Source organism: Entelurus aequoreus, linkage group LG07 (genome assembly GCF_033978785.1).
Source record: "Entelurus aequoreus isolate RoL-2023_Sb linkage group LG07, RoL_Eaeq_v1.1, whole genome shotgun sequence".
In the NCBI taxonomy this organism is placed as follows: Eukaryota; Metazoa; Chordata; class Actinopteri; order Syngnathiformes; family Syngnathidae; genus Entelurus; species Entelurus aequoreus.
Genome location: NC_084737.1, coordinates 67,074,412 through 67,096,204, shown reverse-complemented (window position 1 = coordinate 67,096,204; position 21,793 = coordinate 67,074,412). Strand labels below are relative to the sequence as shown.

Sequence of the window (21,793 nt, the reverse complement as noted above, 5' to 3'; positions counted from 1 at the left end):
TGAAGAAAACAAACACACACCATGACATAGCAATTTATCGATGATGGCAAAGCAATTAAGTAATTTTTTTATTTATCGTTTAATTAACTGATTTGCCCAGGCCTACTTGCAACAATGAAATAGGAATTACACTCTGTGAAAGCCTGTTTATTGCAATAGAGAGAAGAAACAGAGAAACCCACAGTGCAGATTCTGTTGTTCTCTAACCGCAAATCTGTTGGCTAATTCTCTTTGTGGTTAGGCTTGTCCTCAATTTCACCTCAACAATCCTCCGCCCCACACTTAAAACCGGTAAATCTGTTTCCTAACAATGGCAGGAGGGATTCCTCCTACTTACTTGACAGTGGTGGAGATGCGTAGGTGTCTGATTCCAGGTGTCGGGAACTGCCGTGAGTTTAAGTACGAGATGTGCTGCATGACTTTGTCGAATGCATCAATGTCGTCCCCTTCAACGGTCAGGGTGGACTGGTTGGGATTAAACTGCACCTGGAGAAGCCGTGAGCAAGATGTTAGGTCAGATTTCTGAGGCTCTCGGCCACCTGTAGCTGTACTATCCTAAGACGAATCTACAAGAATCATTTCATTAGTCGGGTTGAGGTTGTTTTGCAAAATCAACAATAGAAAATATTTAAAAGCACCACCGCACCTTGACAGAGGAAGCTACCTCCTCGGGCAGTTGCACATCCAGGCCCTCCTTGCAAGTGTACAAACAGTCGATAACCTTCTTGTTCTCCAGCTTGCCCGAGCGGATCATCAATCCTGCAAGGTTTCCACGGAAAAACTGGACCATACGTGCATTTCCGCCTATGTACGTTGAAGGGGTCAATAGAGACACACACACAAGCACAGGGTAGTTTAGTGTTGTTTTGGCAAACATTTACCACTTTTTACCATTTGAGCATGCCGGCTCACTGTGTGGAGGCAGTCGGACTAAAATGCATGCACGTTAGGTAAAAACAAAAACAATGGATGGTTTCATACATATTATGTTCATGCAGCATCTGCAGTTAACGGCACTGCTCGTTTACAATAAACCGCAATAGAGTGAGCAGAAACAAAAACACTTAAAGAGGGATTTAAAATCAAAACATTAAACTTAATTATCCTTGAGTGTATCCATCCTGATGTATTTGATTCAACACTCCAGTGTGTTTATCTGCTGTCTTCAACCTTATCTGACATAAATAAGCTCTTGTTTCAAAAAGAAAAAAAACGTGCATACAGACGTACCTCAACTAAGAGTGCCCCAATTTAAGAGTGTTTTAAGACAAGAGCTGTCTCTTGGCTAATTGTTATGCTTTAAAACACAAGAAGAAATTTGAGTTATATACACGCATCCCCGCTATTAGTTGGCGTAGCAAATGTTACAGTGAACCCTGTAAGAGCCGACCAAAACATCTAGTCTTACTCGCTAGTATTAGCTTATAGGTAGAGATGGACATAACTTTGTTCTACAACCATGGGAAGGAAGAAAGTTTGTGTGAAGGACAGTGCTGAGGCGGCGTGGCTCTGTTGGTAGAGCCACGCCGGTTTGATACCCACTTCCACCATCCTAGTCACTGCCGTAGTGTCTTTGGGCAAGATACTTTACCCACTTGCTCCGAGTGCCACCCACAGTGGTTTAAAGTAACTTAAATAATAGGTTTCACTATGTAAAGCGCTTTGAGTCATTAGAGAAAAGCGCTACATAAATATAATTCACTTCACTGAGAAGAAGACATGGATGATATTCATAGAATACACAAAATAAATAATCAAAAACAGAGCTTAGCAAAGCAATTTGAGCCTATCACTGCTAGTCTGCTGGAGAAGCTGCTGCTGATGTGTTAGACGGAAAAGTAGCTGCAAGGAGATACTATAGAATTCCACTCTTCAAGTTAAAATACTGTAAATTATTATTACATATGGTTACATTCTATTGTTTTGTTTTTATACAATATTTATTACCTCAAAATAAATTATTATAATAAAAAAAAAAGCATGTTAGGTGTTAAAATTGTGCAGTTTTGGGGGCTAAGCACTAATTAAATTGATTTAAATTCATTTCAATGGCAGACTTGATATACAAGTGCCTTGAGATAAAAGCTCCGTCACAGAACTAATTAAACTCGTAAGTTGAGGTACTACTGTATTTTATGTCTTGTGGAGTTCTTATGTTTAATGTTTAGTGGATGAAGATGATGTAAAAAATAATATTAGCCAGACAGCAATAACCAGATGACAACGTGCTTGAAGATGTAAAAACAACCGTGTCTGCATCTAGAATGTTTAGGACTCATTCTAGTCAAGGTGGATAGTGAGGATGCAGTTAAGAGTGGTGGGACATGACGGACACATTGAAGTATCTGAGAACGGAACGATTGGAGCAACCTGAGGAAGACTCAGAGACTGTCTCAGTGTCATTGTCATGTCCTGAGTTTTCTAGAGAGGACAGAAACAAAGAGTCGGGAAAGACAGGGAGGAAGGTTAAGGATCTGCTGAAAGGGTTTCAACGTCTACCACTGGAGAATCTATTGGATCGTTATTACTTTGCAAACATTAAATTAAGATATCTGACAGTCTACCTTGCCAGCAAGCACCAATGGTGAGCTGAGTCTCAATCCTGGAGGTATGCAGTGGGTAGTCCTCCGTGACCAGGAAGGGTTCAAAAGTGGCGCCATCCACAAACAGCATCACGGTGGGGAACTCCACATTTACTACATAGTGATGCCACTCCTTGTCACACACCTACAGAGAACAGAGTGGACATAACTGTTAAAACCATTAAAAAAACCTATTATTTACCACCTGGTTTGGCAGCAGGGACTCACCTGGTCGAGTTTCCAGTGGAACTCGGCCGGTTTGTAGTTCTCTGCCTCTGAAGGATCTTGGCGGAGGAGGAGAATAAGCCTGCAGTTGTGCACGTAGAGGGAATAGTGGTGCCTGTTCATATCTGTATGGGGGGAAAATATGAGCACATCGTAATGAAGCTGTAGTATATTTGGAGGAAACCTTGTTCAACAAATGATCAAAATCACCTCTTGTTGTTAATTATACAACTTCAAACCACCGAGACTGTACTGAATGGATCGTGCTAAAAGAGATCACATGCAGTGCAGATGCTTCATGTTGAGCACACAGTCGCTCTGATGTAATCCTCCTCCTTATATAAGCAGTGGGACTGAAGTTGATGAACCATGCACACATTTCTGAGACTTTACAGACAATAAGAACTGGCAGTGTGTGTTAGCTTATACACAGGTAATATGAAGCACCAAAGATTAAAATGGAAATTTGAGCAAAAAAAAAAAAAAGGTGAAAAGGAAAGGATAAAAGTGAAATTCCATGTGCGAGCACAAACGTGGACTTAAGAGGCGAAGAGGCTGCAATTTCCTGACACCAACACAGCAGAGAGAGCGATATTTGCTCAAATATTGGTTTGGGCAGTTTATGAACTCAACTGCAGAGGGACATTTATTAGGACCGATACAAATCGACAGTAAAAATACCAATTATACTATCAGTATGTGGTCAATACTACAGTGATTACATTGATACTTGTAATTGTCACAAAAACATTTTTGTCATTTTTGTTATTCTTTACAAACTCAGGAAATAAGTCTCTTGACACTGGAGGACTTTAAGGGCAGAAACCAAAATATTTAAATTAGAGCCGTTACAATTTTTTTTCTTTTGTTTAGTTATTTTGCACTATTGATTTTATTTTGTTATAAATACAGCATGTAATACAAGGGAAAATTTCAATAATTGATATTGTTACACCGCCATCGCTGTGTTTTTGCCTGATTCTAATTGTGATCAACATGTAATTGATTCAAAAACCTTGAACATTTTACAGATCAGTATGGCTGATACTGCCACTGTAACTACAGTACTTGGTATTGGATCGATACCCTGATACCCAAAACTGTACGAGAATACTGTGTTTAGTATATTTAACATAAGTGTAGTTGGAACCATGTTGCAACAGAGCACAACCAGATATTATCAGTAAATTAGTAAGTAGATGAATAATAGTTTTGAGAAAACAATGTAACTGGGAAAGATACAATGTGTTACCACATACGTCTGCAGCCAAATTAGGAACCTTTGTAACCCCTTTTGAAATAGTTGTTTAATGATTTATATCAGGGTTGCCCAAACCCGCACACACACACACACAGTTTTTCCCCCAGAAGATGTGTTAGTTAAGGTGGTGACTCTCCAAGGGGGTGGGTGGGTGTAAGGATCGGTGTAACTCGGCCGGTCACCATCACGTCTCCACTTCGTCGCTGCCACCACAGCCTGGGGGGCAATAGACTACAGACTGCGGTGAAGTAGGCCGGCTTCGTCGCGTGAAGAAGCCTACAATTATTGGTTGTGTTTTCCGCTCCATTTGCTGAAAGGCGATATACGATATATATCTCGATATTTTTTCCGTAAAGTAAAAACAAAACAGTCCTAGTTACCTGAGATACTAAGTATGTCATTATTATGCCACATTCTGACATACCGGTATGTTCAACTCATCATGCTTAATGTATTACAGCATTTGGGAAACCTGTAGTTGATTTTTATTATGTAAATGTTATATTTTTATCAACATGTGATAGCAGGGACCCTGCCATTCAAAACTAGGCTGCTACATTACTAATGATTAATCTAACTATAGCTGAAAAAAATAGTACAATTGCAATAGGAGAGACTATTCATACCTGAACACCATGGAGTTCATGTAGGCTTTATGATGCAGTTACATTATTATATCAACAATCAGAGACAGCTTCAGGAAACTATTCATTTAACATAATGTCCTTTTTTGCTGCTTCAACACAGAAAAAGGTAAAGTGAAATAACTTAGTTGTTAACTGTAGGTCAATAATGCTTGACTTTCTCTCAGACAGACAGGGCTTTGCTGTCCGTAACACACACACACACACACACACACACGCACACACACACCGCACAGTGAGCTAACGTTACGCTAAAAGCTAATTAGCCTTCACCTCAAGGACTGCGAGCGAGCTGAGTCGCCGCTTATGTTTGTAGAACGTCAACAGGCTCATAGTGATGTTACTAGTAGTTGACTGGGAGGTGTTTATTATAATTTTGGGGGAATCCACTGCTTTATGCTCATCAGCTAAACACCTATCTGATCACTCCACCTACTGACTCCATGCGCTCTGAATACGCACTGCTGATTGGCTGTTACATGCACTCTGAATACGCACTGCTGATTGGCTGTTACATGCGCTCTGAATACGCACTGCTGATTGGCTGTTATAAGTGAGAAAGGTTGTTTTGGATTTGGTCATATGTAAAATTGCAGTGCTGTGTACACTTCAAAGTGCAATTCATGGTCATTTACCTGAATTACTGACGTTGTCCACAAGATGGCAGCAAACTTGCAGCAATTATACTGTCACAAAACTATGTTGGAGGCACCCAATGGGTCAGATTCCTTGTATCCTTATGTATATATATATCCTTATGTAACTTATCCTTGTGACGTCTCGTGGGCCAAACTGAACACGCCAGCGGGCCACGCTTATTTAAATTTCTATATTGTGTTATACAGTATATCTTTATTTCCATGTAGATTTTGGGACATATTGCCCATCTCTAGTTGAGACGTAATTCGTCCTGGACGTAAGCATTCCTACGCCATTACCTGTCTTGTCAGAGTTGCAGAGGATGGTCTCCTTCTCATTGGCCCCTGGGCCATGTCTCATCCACACAGAGACAGTGAAGGGCTCTTTCAGGTTGGTGCTCACCAAGCCATCAGGAACCTTGACAGCCTGGGTGCCATTGAACTCAAACACCTGGTCGCTATCGTGGCCGTTATCGGTGGGTAGTCCTACAGTCCAGTTGACAGAGCTGCTGGGTGCTGGCAGGAGCTCCACAGTACCAGAGCTCGCTCCTAAAAATACAATTCAAATGTGGTATTTCAAGTAAAACCTTTTACACTTTTTACAGCATCGTGACTCGGAAAAAATGTCCCTTACCACACAGCTTGTGCAGGGACTTTTCAGAGTAGGTGTCACGGTCACAGCCCTTTCCGATATGATTGGTTTCTAGCTCAATAGTGGCTCTTATGGATGTGATTGGCTCATCACATGTCTCCAGGTGCATGCTGGGGAACAAAGCCAGGCTGCCTGTGCCAGGCTCATATTCAATCCTCTTATTGAAGCCTGAGGGCAAGAAATGAGGGCGGCAGTGTGACTAAGGTGTCCTTCAACAGCACCGATAAGATGCCACCACTCAATACTGGGTTTGTCAATAGCAATTATGCAAAAAGAAGCACTTCACAACATGGGGGGAAAATGTCCTTGAGCTGAGATTAAGCATTCTGACAATAGTCATCTTGGTGGGACAGGGTTTTCCACACATTAAATGCGATGGTAAAAGACAGCGTTGATACCTTGCCAGCTGGGTTTGCAGGTAGGCTTGACGCTGATCTTGACCAAAACGTCCTCGGAGGCACGGTTCTTCCCACAGTCGTAAGCGGTCACAGTCAACTTATACATGTGCTCTTTACCGTAGTTCAGTTTCTCTGTGTTCTTGATTAAGCCTAAACAAAACAAGAGGAAAAAAGTCAGTGTGCTTTACTGTTTGTTTAAGCCTTGTGCACCCACAGGGCCCAAAACGGGCATTATATGTGTTCCTTAAGGGATATGATTGTTCAGTTTGAAGGTTAGCAGTCTAAAATTTTGCCAGGGAGTTTTTTTTTTTTAAGTATAAAATTGCATTGTCATTTGGTCGCAATGTTGTTAGAATATGATATAAACAGTTAGTTCTTAGGCGAAGACTCCCATTATCACTGCTATTTTTTAACAGACTGTAATCATGATATATTACTAGGCTTTTTTTCACAAAAAACAAATTAATCTCATTTTTTGTTGATTAAAAAAAAAAAAGAAAATATTGTTTTGGTGTAATTGCACCCCTTAACCACCAAATGGTGCCAGAAAACCATTCGCATAATTCTCAGAGCTTTGATGAGAGTAAATGATTTCAACTGCCATTAAACCGCTGAAATGCAATGGAAATTATCTTGGAAAGTTATATATAACAAGGGACAAGCGGTAGAAAATGGATGGATGGATGGATGGATATGGTTTTATATATATATATATATATATATATATATATATATATATATATATATATATATATATATATATATATATATATATATATATATATGTGTACAGCTCCACTAATGGACATTGGAGTGTTCCTTTCAAAGGCAAAATTAAAGTATTGCTAGAGACATAATTTTATATGGGACTTTATTGTATTATATGTATAATACATGTTCCAAAAAGAAAAAAGCATAAAACACCGCCAGAATTAGAGATATTACAAGTCAAAGTGATGAAGCTTAGTGTCACGCTCATGACTTGGCGTAACTAAACATTACCCTATAAGATGAAGGCAATTGCATTTTATTGATATTTGAAATGTATTCAATGTTTATAAATGAATATTTAAATATACTCAATGTAAAAAAGGGAATAAATATTCAAAATAATATAATTAAATGAAATCTAGTTTGGTTACGCCATCATGAGCGCAACACAAGGTTGTAAAAGTTTCAACTACAATTCTAAATAAGATGTCAAAAGCAAACTGAAATCAAATACACACAGCTTGAAGATTGATAAATACCTATTTAAATTTAGTAATACATAAATATGATGACTTATGAAAATATAAAATAAATATACCTGAACAGAACGCTCATGATGGTTACACCAAAAAGTAACGCTATGAATCGCGTTTATGGGGCATTTTTATGCTATTTTCAAGCATCTCCTTTTTATTATCGTTGATTTTAAATGGTCAAACTAATGCATATTATATATGCATGCCCTAGTAAACAAAAAAAAGTCATATTTATTTTGATTGTTACATTTTGAAGTATATTTGTGCAGGTGGGTGCAAATGTACCCATTACCAGAGCTGTACACACATATATATATATACACAGTATACAAATACTGTATATATATATATATATATCTATATATATATATATATATATATATATATAGATATATATATATATATATATATATAGATATATATATATATATATATATATTGTCTACTTGTCTACTGTATCAAAATCAATAATGCCATGAATTAGACCTACCGTATTTCCTTGAATAGCCGCAGGGGCGCTAATTAATTTAAAACCTCTTCTCACTCCTGCGGTTACCAAAACCATGCGGAATGAGCAAGCATGCTCTAATTATTTTAAAACCTCTTCTCACTCCGGCGCATACCTTATCATGAAAAACACATTTAATAAAAAAAACGTTATTATGATCTTACCTTTACTTGTAAATGGGTCCATGTGCAGCTGCTTCTGATCAAAGGCAGTCTTTCTCATCTTTCTTCAATTTTAAAAGTCTCTGGAGACATTCCTTTAATTATTACCTCCTGCTTCGATTGAAAGTCCAGTTTAGAAAACGGTTTTATTTTAGATATGTAATCCTCCATGTTAAAAGTGCAAGCAAACAATTGCTGCATGCTTGCTGCTTGTTGTCTTCTTCTGCAGTACCTGTCTCCTGCAGTACTGGTAGTCGCAAGAAGGATCACTAGCGCCCTCTACCACCTGGAGGCGGGAGTCATTTAATGACTCATATTTGACCCGGCGGAAGTGCCAAGCATAAGCTAATTATTTTGCGAAACGAGTTTGACCCGGCTGTAATTCTAGGCAGGCGAATACTATATTCCCGGCGCCAATTCAAGGAAATACGGTATTCAAGGCTGTAATTACACAACATCAAATATTCTACGCTGCAATTTATTTGATTAAATATTGCATTTTTAGCATGTTCTCATTATAAGAAAACAGTTAATATTTTCGACAAAAAGGCCATTTAAACTTAAAAATTTTTATAACAACTTTATATAAATACAGTAGATAGTTCTGTAGTTGTTAAAAGATTTCAAGCGTTGAAAGAAAAAAACATTACGTTATTTCCGACTTATGACACTTATGAGCGGATACCTTTTGGATGTAAAGGTTGCACAAAAATTAATCTCACAGCGGAAGTAAAACAAAATTACTCAACCCAATGAGTCTTCTCTAAAAGTGTACAAGGATGGCAATTTTTTTGAACATGTTCCATGTTTTTGGAACACATTTTAAATATTGTGCTTTTTCTCTTCATGACTCGATACAGTCAGTCAGCTTTATTGCGATAAAGAGAGAAGAAATAAAGATGTGGTGAATTCTAAATGACCTGTCCAGCAGCACCATTGATCGCACAAATCAATGGAGGCGCGTGTAATGCAAAATGTCTCTCTAATCCCAAACGGTGCTATAAAGAGGTTAATTGGTGCATGTGTGGGTGGTGTTGGGAAGGCATACCATCTTTGTCAATGGTGAAGGGCACATCTGGGGTGACAATCTCGTAGTTGCAGATCTGACTGAACTGAAAAGAGCAGTCAGCGTCCACGGCCTCCACCTTCAGGATGCTGTCGTATTTCTTTCCCTCGATGACGGTGGCTTTGTAGGACTTCTCTTTGAATACTGGTGAATACTCGTTGAGGTCGTTCACCTGGATGTGGACAGTAGCCCTGATAAAAAGAAACAGCAGTTAGTTGACCAGTGCTGCTATTGATTGTACAAGTAAAATATTTTTTTGTTAAAAATTTCGCAAAGGGATAACGCTTCACTTCCAGGTGATATATTTGCTAACATTTCCTGGCAATCATGTTCCACAAACATTGACTAAGTTATTTGTTTTAAAATAATAGTTTGAGGCTTGAGCAACAGGCTTCGTAGTTTGTTAGCACGTGCACCGCGGCGCAAAAGCACAAATACACAAAGAGCAGCAGGTTTAAAAAGATCGCAATACCAATTTTTGAAAGCCTGTCAATGTGCTGGTCCATTGCACGTTAGCATTAAGCTAGCACCATAAGAGCCAATCTTTGTCCTGGTTGTATTGCTTTTTTTTCCAGTTTATTTGAAACTGAATTATTGATTTCACATGCTTCCAACATGTATAAAGTAACTTCATTGTGGAGACTATAAATAAACAATCTTAAATTGTATTTCTTAATCTAAAATTTTAAAGGACTGTTTATCAATCTGCCAAACTAAATTTCAAAATTCAGGGAGGGCAGAATTAGCAACAGCCTGTGTTACATTGTAATGATAAAATAAGCAGCAACAATTGAAAAATAGAGCAAAATGATATAACAGAAAAATATATGTTTATACTAATAGCTAATACCACATATTTGTATTTAAATATATGTATAACATCTGTTTAGCCTTTTAAAAGAAAATACATGCATCATAGCCAATTATGCAAATTATACAATGACATCATATTGACACGCTCCCGCCACCACAAACAGATTGGCAATCTGTGGGAAACACTTAGGTAATATTCCAATGCTCTAACTCACTTGTGAGATTTCTTCATGTTGGCACCATCGGGTCCCTCTCCACAGTCGTATGCTTGGATAGTGAAGGTGTGTTCCTTCTGCAGCTCGCAGTCCAGCTTGTCCTTGGCACGGATGACCCCCTCGCCAGTGGACTTGTCCAGGACCACGGCCTCAAAGGGGACATTCTGCCCGTGGATCCTGAAGCCGCAAATCTCACCTGAACAACAGAAAACGAGGTTGTTCTCATAAACTGTAAAAAGGCATAATGTAGATTTTTCTTAAACATAAGTAGTCACAGCAAAATCCAACAATTAATGCAAAAACAAAAACATAAGCCTTAGGTTTTGGGAGCCAGGGGTGGGTGATGTCTGTGGAGGAATCCCAAAAGCACTTACATAGTTTGGGTGAGCAATTTGGGAGGAGTTGGGAGTTGGTGTGGGAGATTTAGTATCATACACTAGAAGGTCTTTTCTAAGCCATTTGAAAACATTGCATTCAGTCATGCAAGCAGAAACCAAAAAAAAAGATGTGAACAGGCATCTCACAAAAGAGGAAACCAAATCCCCAAAAAGACCATTAGAGAGCATTATCTGCAGTTTTATTTTTGTAATAAGCACAAGTTATAAGCTATTTTGTGAGTAAAATATAACATAAGTAAAAGAAAACGGGAAAGCAAAAAGTCCGAACAGTATTAAAACAAACAGTTATCCAGTACTAATTCATTCACAACTCTGTGAAGACTGCCCACTGGATTTTTTATTTATTTACACTAAACCACTTTCCTTCTGAATAATTTAGCTTCTTAGCCAAACATCTGCAATCCAAAATTAAATAAAGAATAATGTTTAAAACAGAGTACTGGATGAGAACTGGGGTTAGAAATATCTACCTGATTGACATCCATATCAAATGACACCTGCAGCCATGCTAATGGGATATATTAGTGGCGGAGGATCAACTTGGAAAAAAAACGGCACTGGGGTAAAGATGCAACAACAGCAGAGAGTTTGCATTGGTTAACAATCTCAGCAGCTTTCATTAAAAACAATCAGAAAAATCACAAAGAGGCACACACAAATATTGTATGCCTCTGATAAAGTTAATGTTTTTAAAATTTATTAAAAGTGACTAAAGTCAGAAAATAAATGTAATCTACTTTATTTTTCAAAATGTAGTTTTGTCTTTTTGGACAAAGCAAGAACTGCTGTTTTAAGCAGCTTTCTGTTGATAGCTGAAAAACTGTTAGGGTCTGCAAACTGCAATGGATGTCTCATGCACAGATATTTCTAAGAGCAGCCCCACATCGTACTGATCATCCAGCGCTCGGAGCTCCAAACTATTCTATGGTGAAGGAGGGGAAAAAAAACATAAAAGTCGAGAAAACCAAATGGGTAGATTACTGAGCATGACGGGCTTTTTCTGTGTGAATGTGCAGATGCCATATTGTGTTAGTGGGTTAATAGTAACAATAAGCACAAAGCAGAAGAAAGAGCCCAAGATCACCTTCTTCAGTGAGGGTCACCTCAAAACTCTCTACAGGGAGGGGAGAGAAGATAAACCTAGGTCAGTTAAAGAAGAGTTAGAAGAAAACAGAGGACAGGAGGGAAATACACTGCATTTCAAAATACTTCACAAGTCAATCAAGCCGGAATGATAAAATTTTTTAACTATTTAATCCCTTTTTTTTCAACAGATGAAAGCATGACAAAGCATCCCTGTATACCATTTTGCCTCATTGCACACCTTCCTCTAATTAATCACCAGGAGTGTCGGTGCAGTAGATGCCTCAAAATTATTTATTTGATTGAGTGATGATGAAATATATACAGTCCCACTCAAAATTATGTCACCCTCTTTGTAAATTCTATTTGCAAAATTTCTAACCCTGCAGTAGTTTCCCATAAACCAACACAACACAAGCAATTTAAATAGCTCAATATTGATTTTGTTATTTTCTAATTGGCCTTCAATTAGAATATTTTGAAGATGAATGTGATTTACAATGAGGTTTGACTATTTTTGACTGCACCGCCCGAGTGCAGCTGGGATAGGCTAAGAGGGACAAGCGGTGGAAAATGGATGGATGGATGGATGCATTTGTACAGATAAAGACCTTACTACGAATAGGTGTTTGATCAAGTCATCACCCGTTTATCGCTGTTAATTGGTTCTGGACATGACTGCGATTAACAAGTTTCCACGAAGTAGAAATCATTAAACAATCAAATATTTTCACAGCTAAAACATTAAAAAACTGTTTATGACCATTTAAATACATTTTTACAACATTATGAGAGCCCTGTAGACATGAAATAACACATTGTAGTCACCTGTACAGTTTATTAATCCAATGCTGTCTGAGGCTGAGCCAATCAGTGTCCACGATAGTGGATTTTGATTGGTTTGGTCTCCTCAAGTGGCCTACTACTATAGTCAGGGTTTCTCCTACATTTAATTGATCGTGGCAGCCCGCCACGGCAAAATAAAAGCCGCCACACCTTAAAAATGAGTTTATTTTGTTTTGTTTCTTTTACATAAAAACAAAATGAAATAATATATTGGATAAATTGATATATATATATAGCCTATATTTTGCACACCATTGACGAGCGAGGCACCGAAAATTTGTCCGCCGAAAAAAGACTGACTACAGAAGCAGCAAAACTGAAATAGAATGTTGTGATGATGTAAGCAATAAACACGCGATTGTTTGGAGCAGAGGCAGCATGTCTGCAATGTGGCCGTACTTTGATATATTAAAGATATACCCGCGGACAGCAATCAACAAAATGTGCAATGTGCAAATATTAAGAGGACAGTGACGGCTTTGAAGGAAATACATTGCAGGTTGGGCAGCAGCATGAAGCAAGTGTTACGTCATGCTTGCTGAAGCTCTCGTTGTTCGTCGCGGACATCGAGCGACAGATGAGGCTCTTAACACAAATACATTCCCCAAAAACACCAGAAAAAGATGCTAGATTTGTTGGTAGTCTTATTTGATAAAGAAAAAGCCACTAAAATGATTGGAGAAGTCTCGGAAAACTTGAATAATTCCCAACAAAGTACATTGTACAATAAGCAGCAACAGTCAAAAAATAGAGCATAACTATATAAAATAGGAAAAAAATGTATGTTAATACTAATTAACACAAATATGTTTTTAAATGCAAATTACATGATGATGTTAATATTGACCAGACCCTTAGCCACGCCCACACCACCACAGGTATGTTGGCAATCTGGAGGAAACCTTGACAGTATTGATATTTTAGTTCGTTTAGCCATTTGTTAAGATAAAATATTTTGTAGAATATGCATAAACATTAGAAAATGCCATTGTGATGAAGCTGAAATACTTAAAGGGGAACTGCACTTTTTTTGGAATTTTGCCTATCGTTCACAAACTAAATATGACCGTTGTAGCATTCAAAGCCCTCTAAAACAACTGCAAAACCCTCCTGCAATGTTTTATATACACACTGCAATAGTATATAAAATGTAGTAACAGACATGTTCATAATGTAATAGGTAATATGTACAATATTTATCGTATTTTGATAATTTTACTCAATGCGGGCACTCATTTCTTCAGCGCATTGATTCCCATTTCCATAACAGCGCACGTCTGTCTTCTGGCAACAAATGTGCGTTTCTACTTCCGGAAACAAAGGCGTGTGTGTTGTAATCATGGCAGAATCGATAACAGACAACAAAGATTACTATTTTTGGACAAATGAAGATTCACAACCATATCTTTTTGAAGTTGAACACACAAAGGATGAATTGCTGCTTCTAGAAGCGAGTACAAAGGAAGAGTGAGACGTTGGAGCAGACGGAAGCCGAGAGAGAGGGGTGACAGTGACGACTCTATAAATGTGGAACTTGGAACCAAGCTATTTTGACATTAATGGACTGCTTACCCAAATAAACTTCCCTGGCCAGCTGGACCTAATGCACAACTGTCCATCGAGTGAGACACACTTTAAATATTGATTTTGATACACGCAGCAAACTAGGCCTGTTATTACAACTACAGTACCGGTACATACGCTGTCAAGCTAGCTGTGTACAAACAAAACATGAAATGTGGGCTAATACTTTACAGATTCAGTAATTTGATTGTTCATGTTTTTCAGTCAGTACAGATTGGTGTCTTATTGCAGTGTTGTGCATTACAAACCAACACGTTTTGTATTGACGTAGAAAATAGCTTATCTCTTGCCGTAGCTAGCTTTTACGGCTAATGCCGTAGCACGCCAACGTGTTACTACGCTAGAAAAAAAGAGTTCTTGGTTATTATACAGGTTACGGAACGTAAATGAAGGATTGTTGACAGTTTTTAAATGCATTTTTAAAGTGATTTAGAGGTAGAATTGATTGCTCCCATTAGCTGCATTGCTCACCATCTAGAACGAGTCGATTTTTATATGTTAGAAAGCGGGAAAAAAAAAACGTTTTGTCTTCTTGTCTCATTATGATTGTGAATTATAGGAAACATTCCAAAAAAGTGCAGTTCCCCTTTAAATGCATATAAAATTCATACAAATCATAAAATAAACAGCGTCCCTACTTTGCGGAAATTTACCCAAAACCGAGATTCTGAGACATGACCCGCGCGATACCCAAGGGAACACTGTAGTTATTCAACTTTTGGACAATCTGCGGATATTATGTATCCAAACTGATCTTATATTAAAAAACATAAATAGTCAAACTTATATAAGCATGAATGTAGACTACAAAAGATTATGGCTTCTAGTGAATTTGGCCTCATCATTTTTTGTTTTCTTTGACGGGAAAAAAAAACTTAGGAGTGGGCGTCAAATTCATGGCAGTCCGGGAGCAGTCATGCGGTCTGAGTTGTGGGCCTCAGTGTTTGCCACAGCTCTAATGAACAAGTCACACAAAGACTTCATGAATTCCTCAGCACCTCAACACACTGTTCACATGTCAAAAAGTCTGTCCTGTCCTGACCCAAAATACTGTCAACAAATTGAACATTTAAGCTACAGAACAAACATTTCTCATCTCAAATGTTCTTATGCAAATAAACTACCGTTGCCCAGGTTTGCATTGGTTTGGGTTTGAACAATTTGAGCAACATTTGCCTCGACACAATTTGTCGTACAGACCGAAAATCACAAAGTACAGACACCCACTCTCACGCACTAACTTGGTGGACCCTCGTTCATGCTGTTTGACATCGAGTGTCAGTGATTGGGCTTCTATGGCCTTTACAGTGACCTGTGTTTGTTGGCCCAGATGGGCCAAGTGGAAGGAGGCTGGCACGACATGCCTGGTCATCCTCACTGCCACGTGAAGCCAGACTGCTGGCTTTGTCCAAAGAGAGATACTTCACAGGGAAATGGCAACTATTCACATTAAAAAGGGAGGCCCAACTGAGAGGAGTGCAGGCATTGAATTCTATTCAGTCCACACTGAAGGACTATATACAGGAGAGTTTAAGGGTCCACACATTAATGTTTATGGGACGTTTCCTGTTACCTGTTTTAAAAAGGCTGTGAAGTCTCTCTATATGCACAATGAGAAGAGGGTGCGAATTTAACTTTATTGTCTTTAGAAACGATGTGCATATTTGTCAAGATTGTGAAAAAACAGGTGCTACGGGAAGATCTGAACTCTTAAGACTTTACCGTATAATCGACTTTGTAAAGAAATCACATTAGATAGCTCCGAGAGACACGTGGACTTCACTCATTAGATCATGAGAGGCAATTGGAGATAAACATGGGTCGGATCAAGTGGTGCCAGAGCAGAGTGGTAAGGGAGTGCAACACAAAAGATCCAGACACTCATTGACGTGAATTGGTAGAAAATGTTTTCCAGAGCTAGGGCGTGGCATTGAATGATGTCAAAAGTCATTCGAGATGTGATTTAACCTCCTCAGAGCTACTGTGGACCAAGTCCATAAACACACAAGTGTGTCTATGCGCTGAAAGTGTCGGGAAAAAAATGAGAGGGTATTTTATGAAGGACTATCAAAAAAGGACCAGATTGGGGAGTATTGTCACCAGCTGTTTTACAGTAAGCATCCATTCAGAACTAGCATTTCTGCATTCAATCAACATAAACATTAATTATACGTCCCGTTCAAATATGCATTTATAAAGGGAAGTAGAGAGAACGAAGACAAACTGCAGCAGCAGAAGCATTAAAACACCTTACTGCTTACCTGCGTAGCGTAGAGGTGCATCCTTGTCCAGTGCAATTAGAGGGGGGTCCAGCAGCACTTTGTCATCATTTTCTGTCACGATGCCATGGTATGTCGTCTCAATCCATGGCTTGTGCTTATTGACTGTGAAAAAGAAGAAAAAAAACATATCACATAGTCTATTAATACTACATAAAAATCTTTGAACGCCTGTAAAATCTCAATTATGCAGGTAATACGGCGATTTATAGAAGATACAGTGTTCAAAAGAGTTATATCTGCTAGTGTGCCATCTTCTTTCAGACTAAGTAACAGGGTTTATCTAATTCATTGCAACTGTATACAAAATCCTTTTGGTCTAATGTGTTTACGCTTAACTAGTTTTGTCGAGCATGATAGTTGCTCTGTGTAATGTACAGGTTGTTGTCTAGAATGTTTAAAGGGGTCCACATGCTCAAGGCAGCCTGGGCTATTGTTGCTGGCGGCTGCAAAAAAAGCTGCAGTGAGTGGCATTTTTGGGCCGGCTAAAAGAAATCATGACACAGGGGCGACAGAGCTCTCTTACACCCAATATGGGGAGAAGCCGCAGGATGTCGTCGTTATGGCACTGATCTGCCGACGAGACGCTAACCTGGGCTGACAGCACATAGGAGCAGATTGCAACAGGGAGGAAACTCAAGACGTTTTATACACACTGGTGTATACTATTTTTGTCTGGAATAGTCTGTTTGGACTAAGATGTTACATAATGGCTTTGTGCATGCAAGACTGATTTATAAAGCTGCTTCACACAGTCTTGCTGTAAATTTATATTTCAACATTTATATTCCTCATTTAAAATACCGTTTTTTAAGTCAACATAAAATCACCAGTTCAAAAGAGGGAAAAAAACACTGGTATAAATGCTTAACACGTAATGCGTGCAACTCATTTGACCACAGCATAATATACAAGTGCCGCTGATGTATTGTGGTTATGTAATAATCCATCTGGTTAACTGCAATCGATGTACATTACACAAGACATCAAACATTGGAACATGTCACACAGTACATTGCTTTTGATAGCAGTAAAAAAAATAAAATCATGTAAATAAACTGTTTAGAGTTCATGTTGGCTACAATTTTTGGGGACTTTAATGGAAACTACATCCCTTCATATTACATACATTCAGACTAATTCACCACAAATATTCTCAATAATTATGTACCGCTGAAGTAAAGCTAAACATGTCAAACTGATCACTAAATGATAAAATATTTGGTGACACAAGCTGATTTACATGGTCAAACAAGAAAGCCAACAAAAGCATACAACATAATGATATTACAACATCATTAAATGTCAGTCTAATTTCAGGCAAATGAACTGACTAGCTGGTCGATGCACTGCTCTGTGTGTGTCATTACATAATTTCTAGTAATTCTCAGTCATGGCCCGATCATTAAAAACTAATTACCAGCTACTCAGACAGGACTGGAATGATGCAGGGACAACAACCAATGAGAATCATCTTACGTTCTGTTCTGCACAAGCACAGTTTGAAGCGTGATCCCAGGATGCAGAGAGAGCAGTCGTCAAAATGTATTTAATGACAAAAACAAAGAAAACAGTGTAACAGGGACGTGCAAAGGGAGCATAGGGAAAGCTATGCACAAATTGCGTACAGAGCAAAGCAAATGATTCACAATGATCCTGCTGGACAGGAAATAAAACAAAAGACCAGAAATTAATAACAATTGTCACGGGAGATCATGACAAATCGCCTACAAAAAAACTATTATTTTCATTACTTTAATGACAATACAATTTACTAGCTAGTGTGTTATAGCCTTAGATTGAAGACAAATATGAACATTGGTCATCATAAAATCTTCTCAGCTGTTTGAATGTGATCTTGCAAAAGCAGAATTTTGCAAGGACAGGCTGGTGTCTTTACCAGTAATTTCAGATTGATTAAGCCCAATAGATTGATTTAGCCCCATTCTGAGCATAACGTGACCTGAAGGGAAGTGGCTGTCTTTAGGCAGATTGTGTAGACACACAATCTGCTTTAGCCACTGCAGAGCGACAATTAAGCCAGGTCACATTAGGGCCTTGTGGTTAGAGTGTCCGCCCTGAGATCGGTAGGTCGTGAGTTCAAACTCTGGCAGAGACTATAAAAATGGGACCCATCACCTCCCTGCTTGGCACTCAGCATCAATGGTTGGAATTGGGGGTTAAATCACCAAAATGATTCCCGAGCGCCCATTATTTGTCAATAGTATTTAGAGAAGAGTTGTGCTCAAATGACAATATTCAAATAAACATTTCACCATGTGTATTTTCCACGAATCAAATGACCACATGAAGAGTTGTCATGACAAACAGAATGTACTCAGCAATCCAGTATTTAGGAAGTCAGACAACAGTATATCAAACATGTGCTCTGCAGTCAAGAAAAGCATTTTTTCCAGATTAGATTAACTCCTCACAGACACGATTGAGGCAGGCACATCATTTTAGGTAAAACACAAACATATGAGGAGGAAAGGAAAACTGTGTTGAATATCTCCTTGAATGAAGCAAGCAACTTCCCAAATTTAACTCCCACACATCTCCACTTAAATCTGAACTAAAAACATACATTTGTTAATTTTGTTTATAGTGTGATATTGCCAACAATAGACATGATACCTGCAGAGAATGCAAAAAGCACATACTGTGTTATAAACACAGGTGCAGCAACAATTTAACACTGTGCAACAATAACAAATCATTTGTACAAATCCAGAAATTATTCTTACAAAATAGGGTGATTTATTAACCATTCTAAATAGAAGAAAGCAGTAAAGACAGTGTTTTATCAATTTTTTTTTTCCATGAAAGGCTTACGGATTTAGGCTTAATGAGATTAGAACAGGGGCTTTAAAATGTGCAGAATCCTCCTTGTGTGGTATTGAGGATATTTATCTTGAGAAGACTTGCATTTTCCTAATTTAACCTAATGAGGAAAGCAATTAATCTAATGGAATGTTCTCTTAGTAGTAGCTCTTAAATAATCTCAGATAAGGATGGGGTTCTTTAGAATGAGTAATCGACATTAAACTGATAGACATTAAGCCACTTTTGGACAATCTCTGTTTGTGTGTTAACTCCATTTGTATGTTTTTTTATGTCTATTTTACCACCATAGAGTGTGCTTTTTGTGTGAAAATAGAACGACCATTATTTAAATGCAAAACTATTAACATTTTTTTGGTGCAATACATGATTGGACAATTTTGATCAATATTTTAAGTCAAAGCATAACATTTTTTTAACATACATTTTATATATGGTCTTAATGTCTTTGTATGAGTTTGCCAAGTTTATTTCTGTTGTAGTTCCATCTAAGATGTAACCCGCAATCTAAAATGCTCTGTTATTAGTTTTATTAACCAGTGCAGCTCACTGTACTGATCTCCAACCTAATCTGAAGAAAAAAAGAAATGCCCGCTTAACTTTTGTGTTTCGTGACAACATACCCACTTAGATGCAGGGTCTGACATGAAGTGCAGAGCTAAGAGCCCATCCTCGGTCCGAGGGCATTAAAAAAGATAGGTTTATCCCAAACTATATTATATGTGCTGTCAGTACCTACAATTTATGGCAACGGTGGCACTGTAGCAAACCCATAACTTTAGATGTATGAAGACATTAGATAACTCCTAGTCCGGCTGGACACAGTTCCTTAAAACTAAAAGAATGGCTGTCAGGGCACAGAAGCAGCCTCACTCAGTTGGAGGGGTGTGGGTGGAGAAGTTCATTGGCATCCAAAAGGCTCCTAAAATGGCCACTAAAATGACTCGTTTTCAAAAAATTAGAAAGACATGTTCGAAGATGGGTTCATAAATCAATATTTACACTAAAATCTGAACCAAAACACCATCATTACATTTTATGCAGACCACATTATCCCATATGCTGTAGTGAAGAATAGAACTGTACAACGTTCTTTCTAACATTCTTCATAGAAAATGTTCTTAATCGGAAAGAACGTAGAATTTGAAAAAATCTTGCTCAGCCTACCATGAATTAATGTGGGCAATAAAAAACATGTCAAAAGTAGGGATGTAACGATAAACGATATAATGATATACCGGGGTAAAACTCCGGTATACAATTAAAATTATCTTAAAACGTGATTGATAACCACAATTTGAATACCATATCTGAGTTACTGTGTAGAAATATGGGGAAATAATTACAAAAGTACACTTCATTCATTAACGGTGTTACAAAAAAGATCAGTTAGAATAATACATCATGTTGGATATAGAGAACATACAAATCCTTTATTTATTGAATCAAAGATACTGAAATTCCACGACATAGTGAATTTGCAAACAGCTAAAATTATGCACAAAGCAAACTATAACCTGCTACCCAAGAATATACAACAATTCTTCTCAACAAAAGAGGAGAAATATAATCTTAGAGAAAAATGTAATTTAAAACATTTGTACGCACGTACAACACTTAAGACCTTCAGTATATCAGTATGTGGAATTAAATTATGGAATGGATTAAGCAAAGCAATCAAACAATGTACTAATATGATCCACTTCAAGAAACTTTTCAAACTTAAAGTGTTTACAAAGTACAAAGAAGAAGAACCATGACAAACATTTTCAATTTATTTCATCCATTCATTCATTCATTCTTAAAGTAATCTTACTTATCTCATCATATGAAATATGACTTTCTTCACCAATTATTATTATTAAATTCTTACTATTATTTATTTATTTTTTTTAATTGTGATTACATATGGAGTTTATTGTGGAAAAAATTGAGAACAGGAAGTGAATAAAAAAAGTTTCAGCAACTGTTATGTAAAGAAAAGGGGTAGGATTAAATAAGCTCTGCTTCTTCCTACTCCTTTTCGAACATGTTGAAAAGAGAAACTGGAAATTGTGATGTATCATGTTGTATGCTTGCATGTTCGAAATAAACTCAAAACTCAACTCAACTCAACTCAACAATTTGATTAAGACACAAACCGTTGACACTGCTTAGTTACTGGAGAAGCAAGCGAGCGTTAACGATTACAGTCTTTCCCTATTGAGAAAATACATTTCCCAATCTAAACTTATATTAACACATTACTGTTTGAGAAACTAAGCTATTTAATTGTGCACATTGAACCTACAGGCTGTGCTATCTGCACACAACATTTTCATATTGATACATCCCTAGTCAAGAGAAAAG

At 37.8% G+C, this 21,793-nt stretch overlaps 1 protein-coding gene across 4 annotated transcripts in view; it reads right to left on the bottom strand.

The window, feature by feature from the left end:
* Positions 1 to 21,793, bottom strand: part of clstn1 (calsyntenin 1) — a 62,299-nt gene that overhangs the window by 13,958 nt on the left and 26,548 nt on the right. Inside the window, exons 2-13 of one of the 4 annotated variants that reach the window (XM_062054293.1) lie at positions 16,583 to 16,705; positions 11,893 to 11,922; positions 10,411 to 10,606; positions 9,365 to 9,573; positions 6,401 to 6,550; positions 5,985 to 6,170; positions 5,651 to 5,899; positions 2,811 to 2,932; positions 2,565 to 2,727; positions 2,371 to 2,421; positions 647 to 804; positions 338 to 486 (exon numbers count right to left, since the gene is read on the bottom strand). In XM_062054293.1, coding sequence (XP_061910277.1) covers positions 338 to 486; positions 647 to 804; positions 2,371 to 2,421; positions 2,565 to 2,727; positions 2,811 to 2,932; positions 5,651 to 5,899; positions 5,985 to 6,170; positions 6,401 to 6,550; positions 9,365 to 9,573; positions 10,411 to 10,606; positions 11,893 to 11,922; positions 16,583 to 16,705 — 1,786 coding nt within the window. The remainder of the gene's footprint in view (positions 1 to 337; positions 487 to 646; positions 805 to 2,370; positions 2,422 to 2,564; positions 2,728 to 2,810; positions 2,933 to 5,650; positions 5,900 to 5,984; positions 6,171 to 6,400; positions 6,551 to 9,364; positions 9,574 to 10,410; positions 10,607 to 11,892; positions 11,923 to 16,582; positions 16,706 to 21,793) is intronic. The other 3 variants (XM_062054295.1, XM_062054294.1, XM_062054296.1) reach the window with 3 other exon arrangements.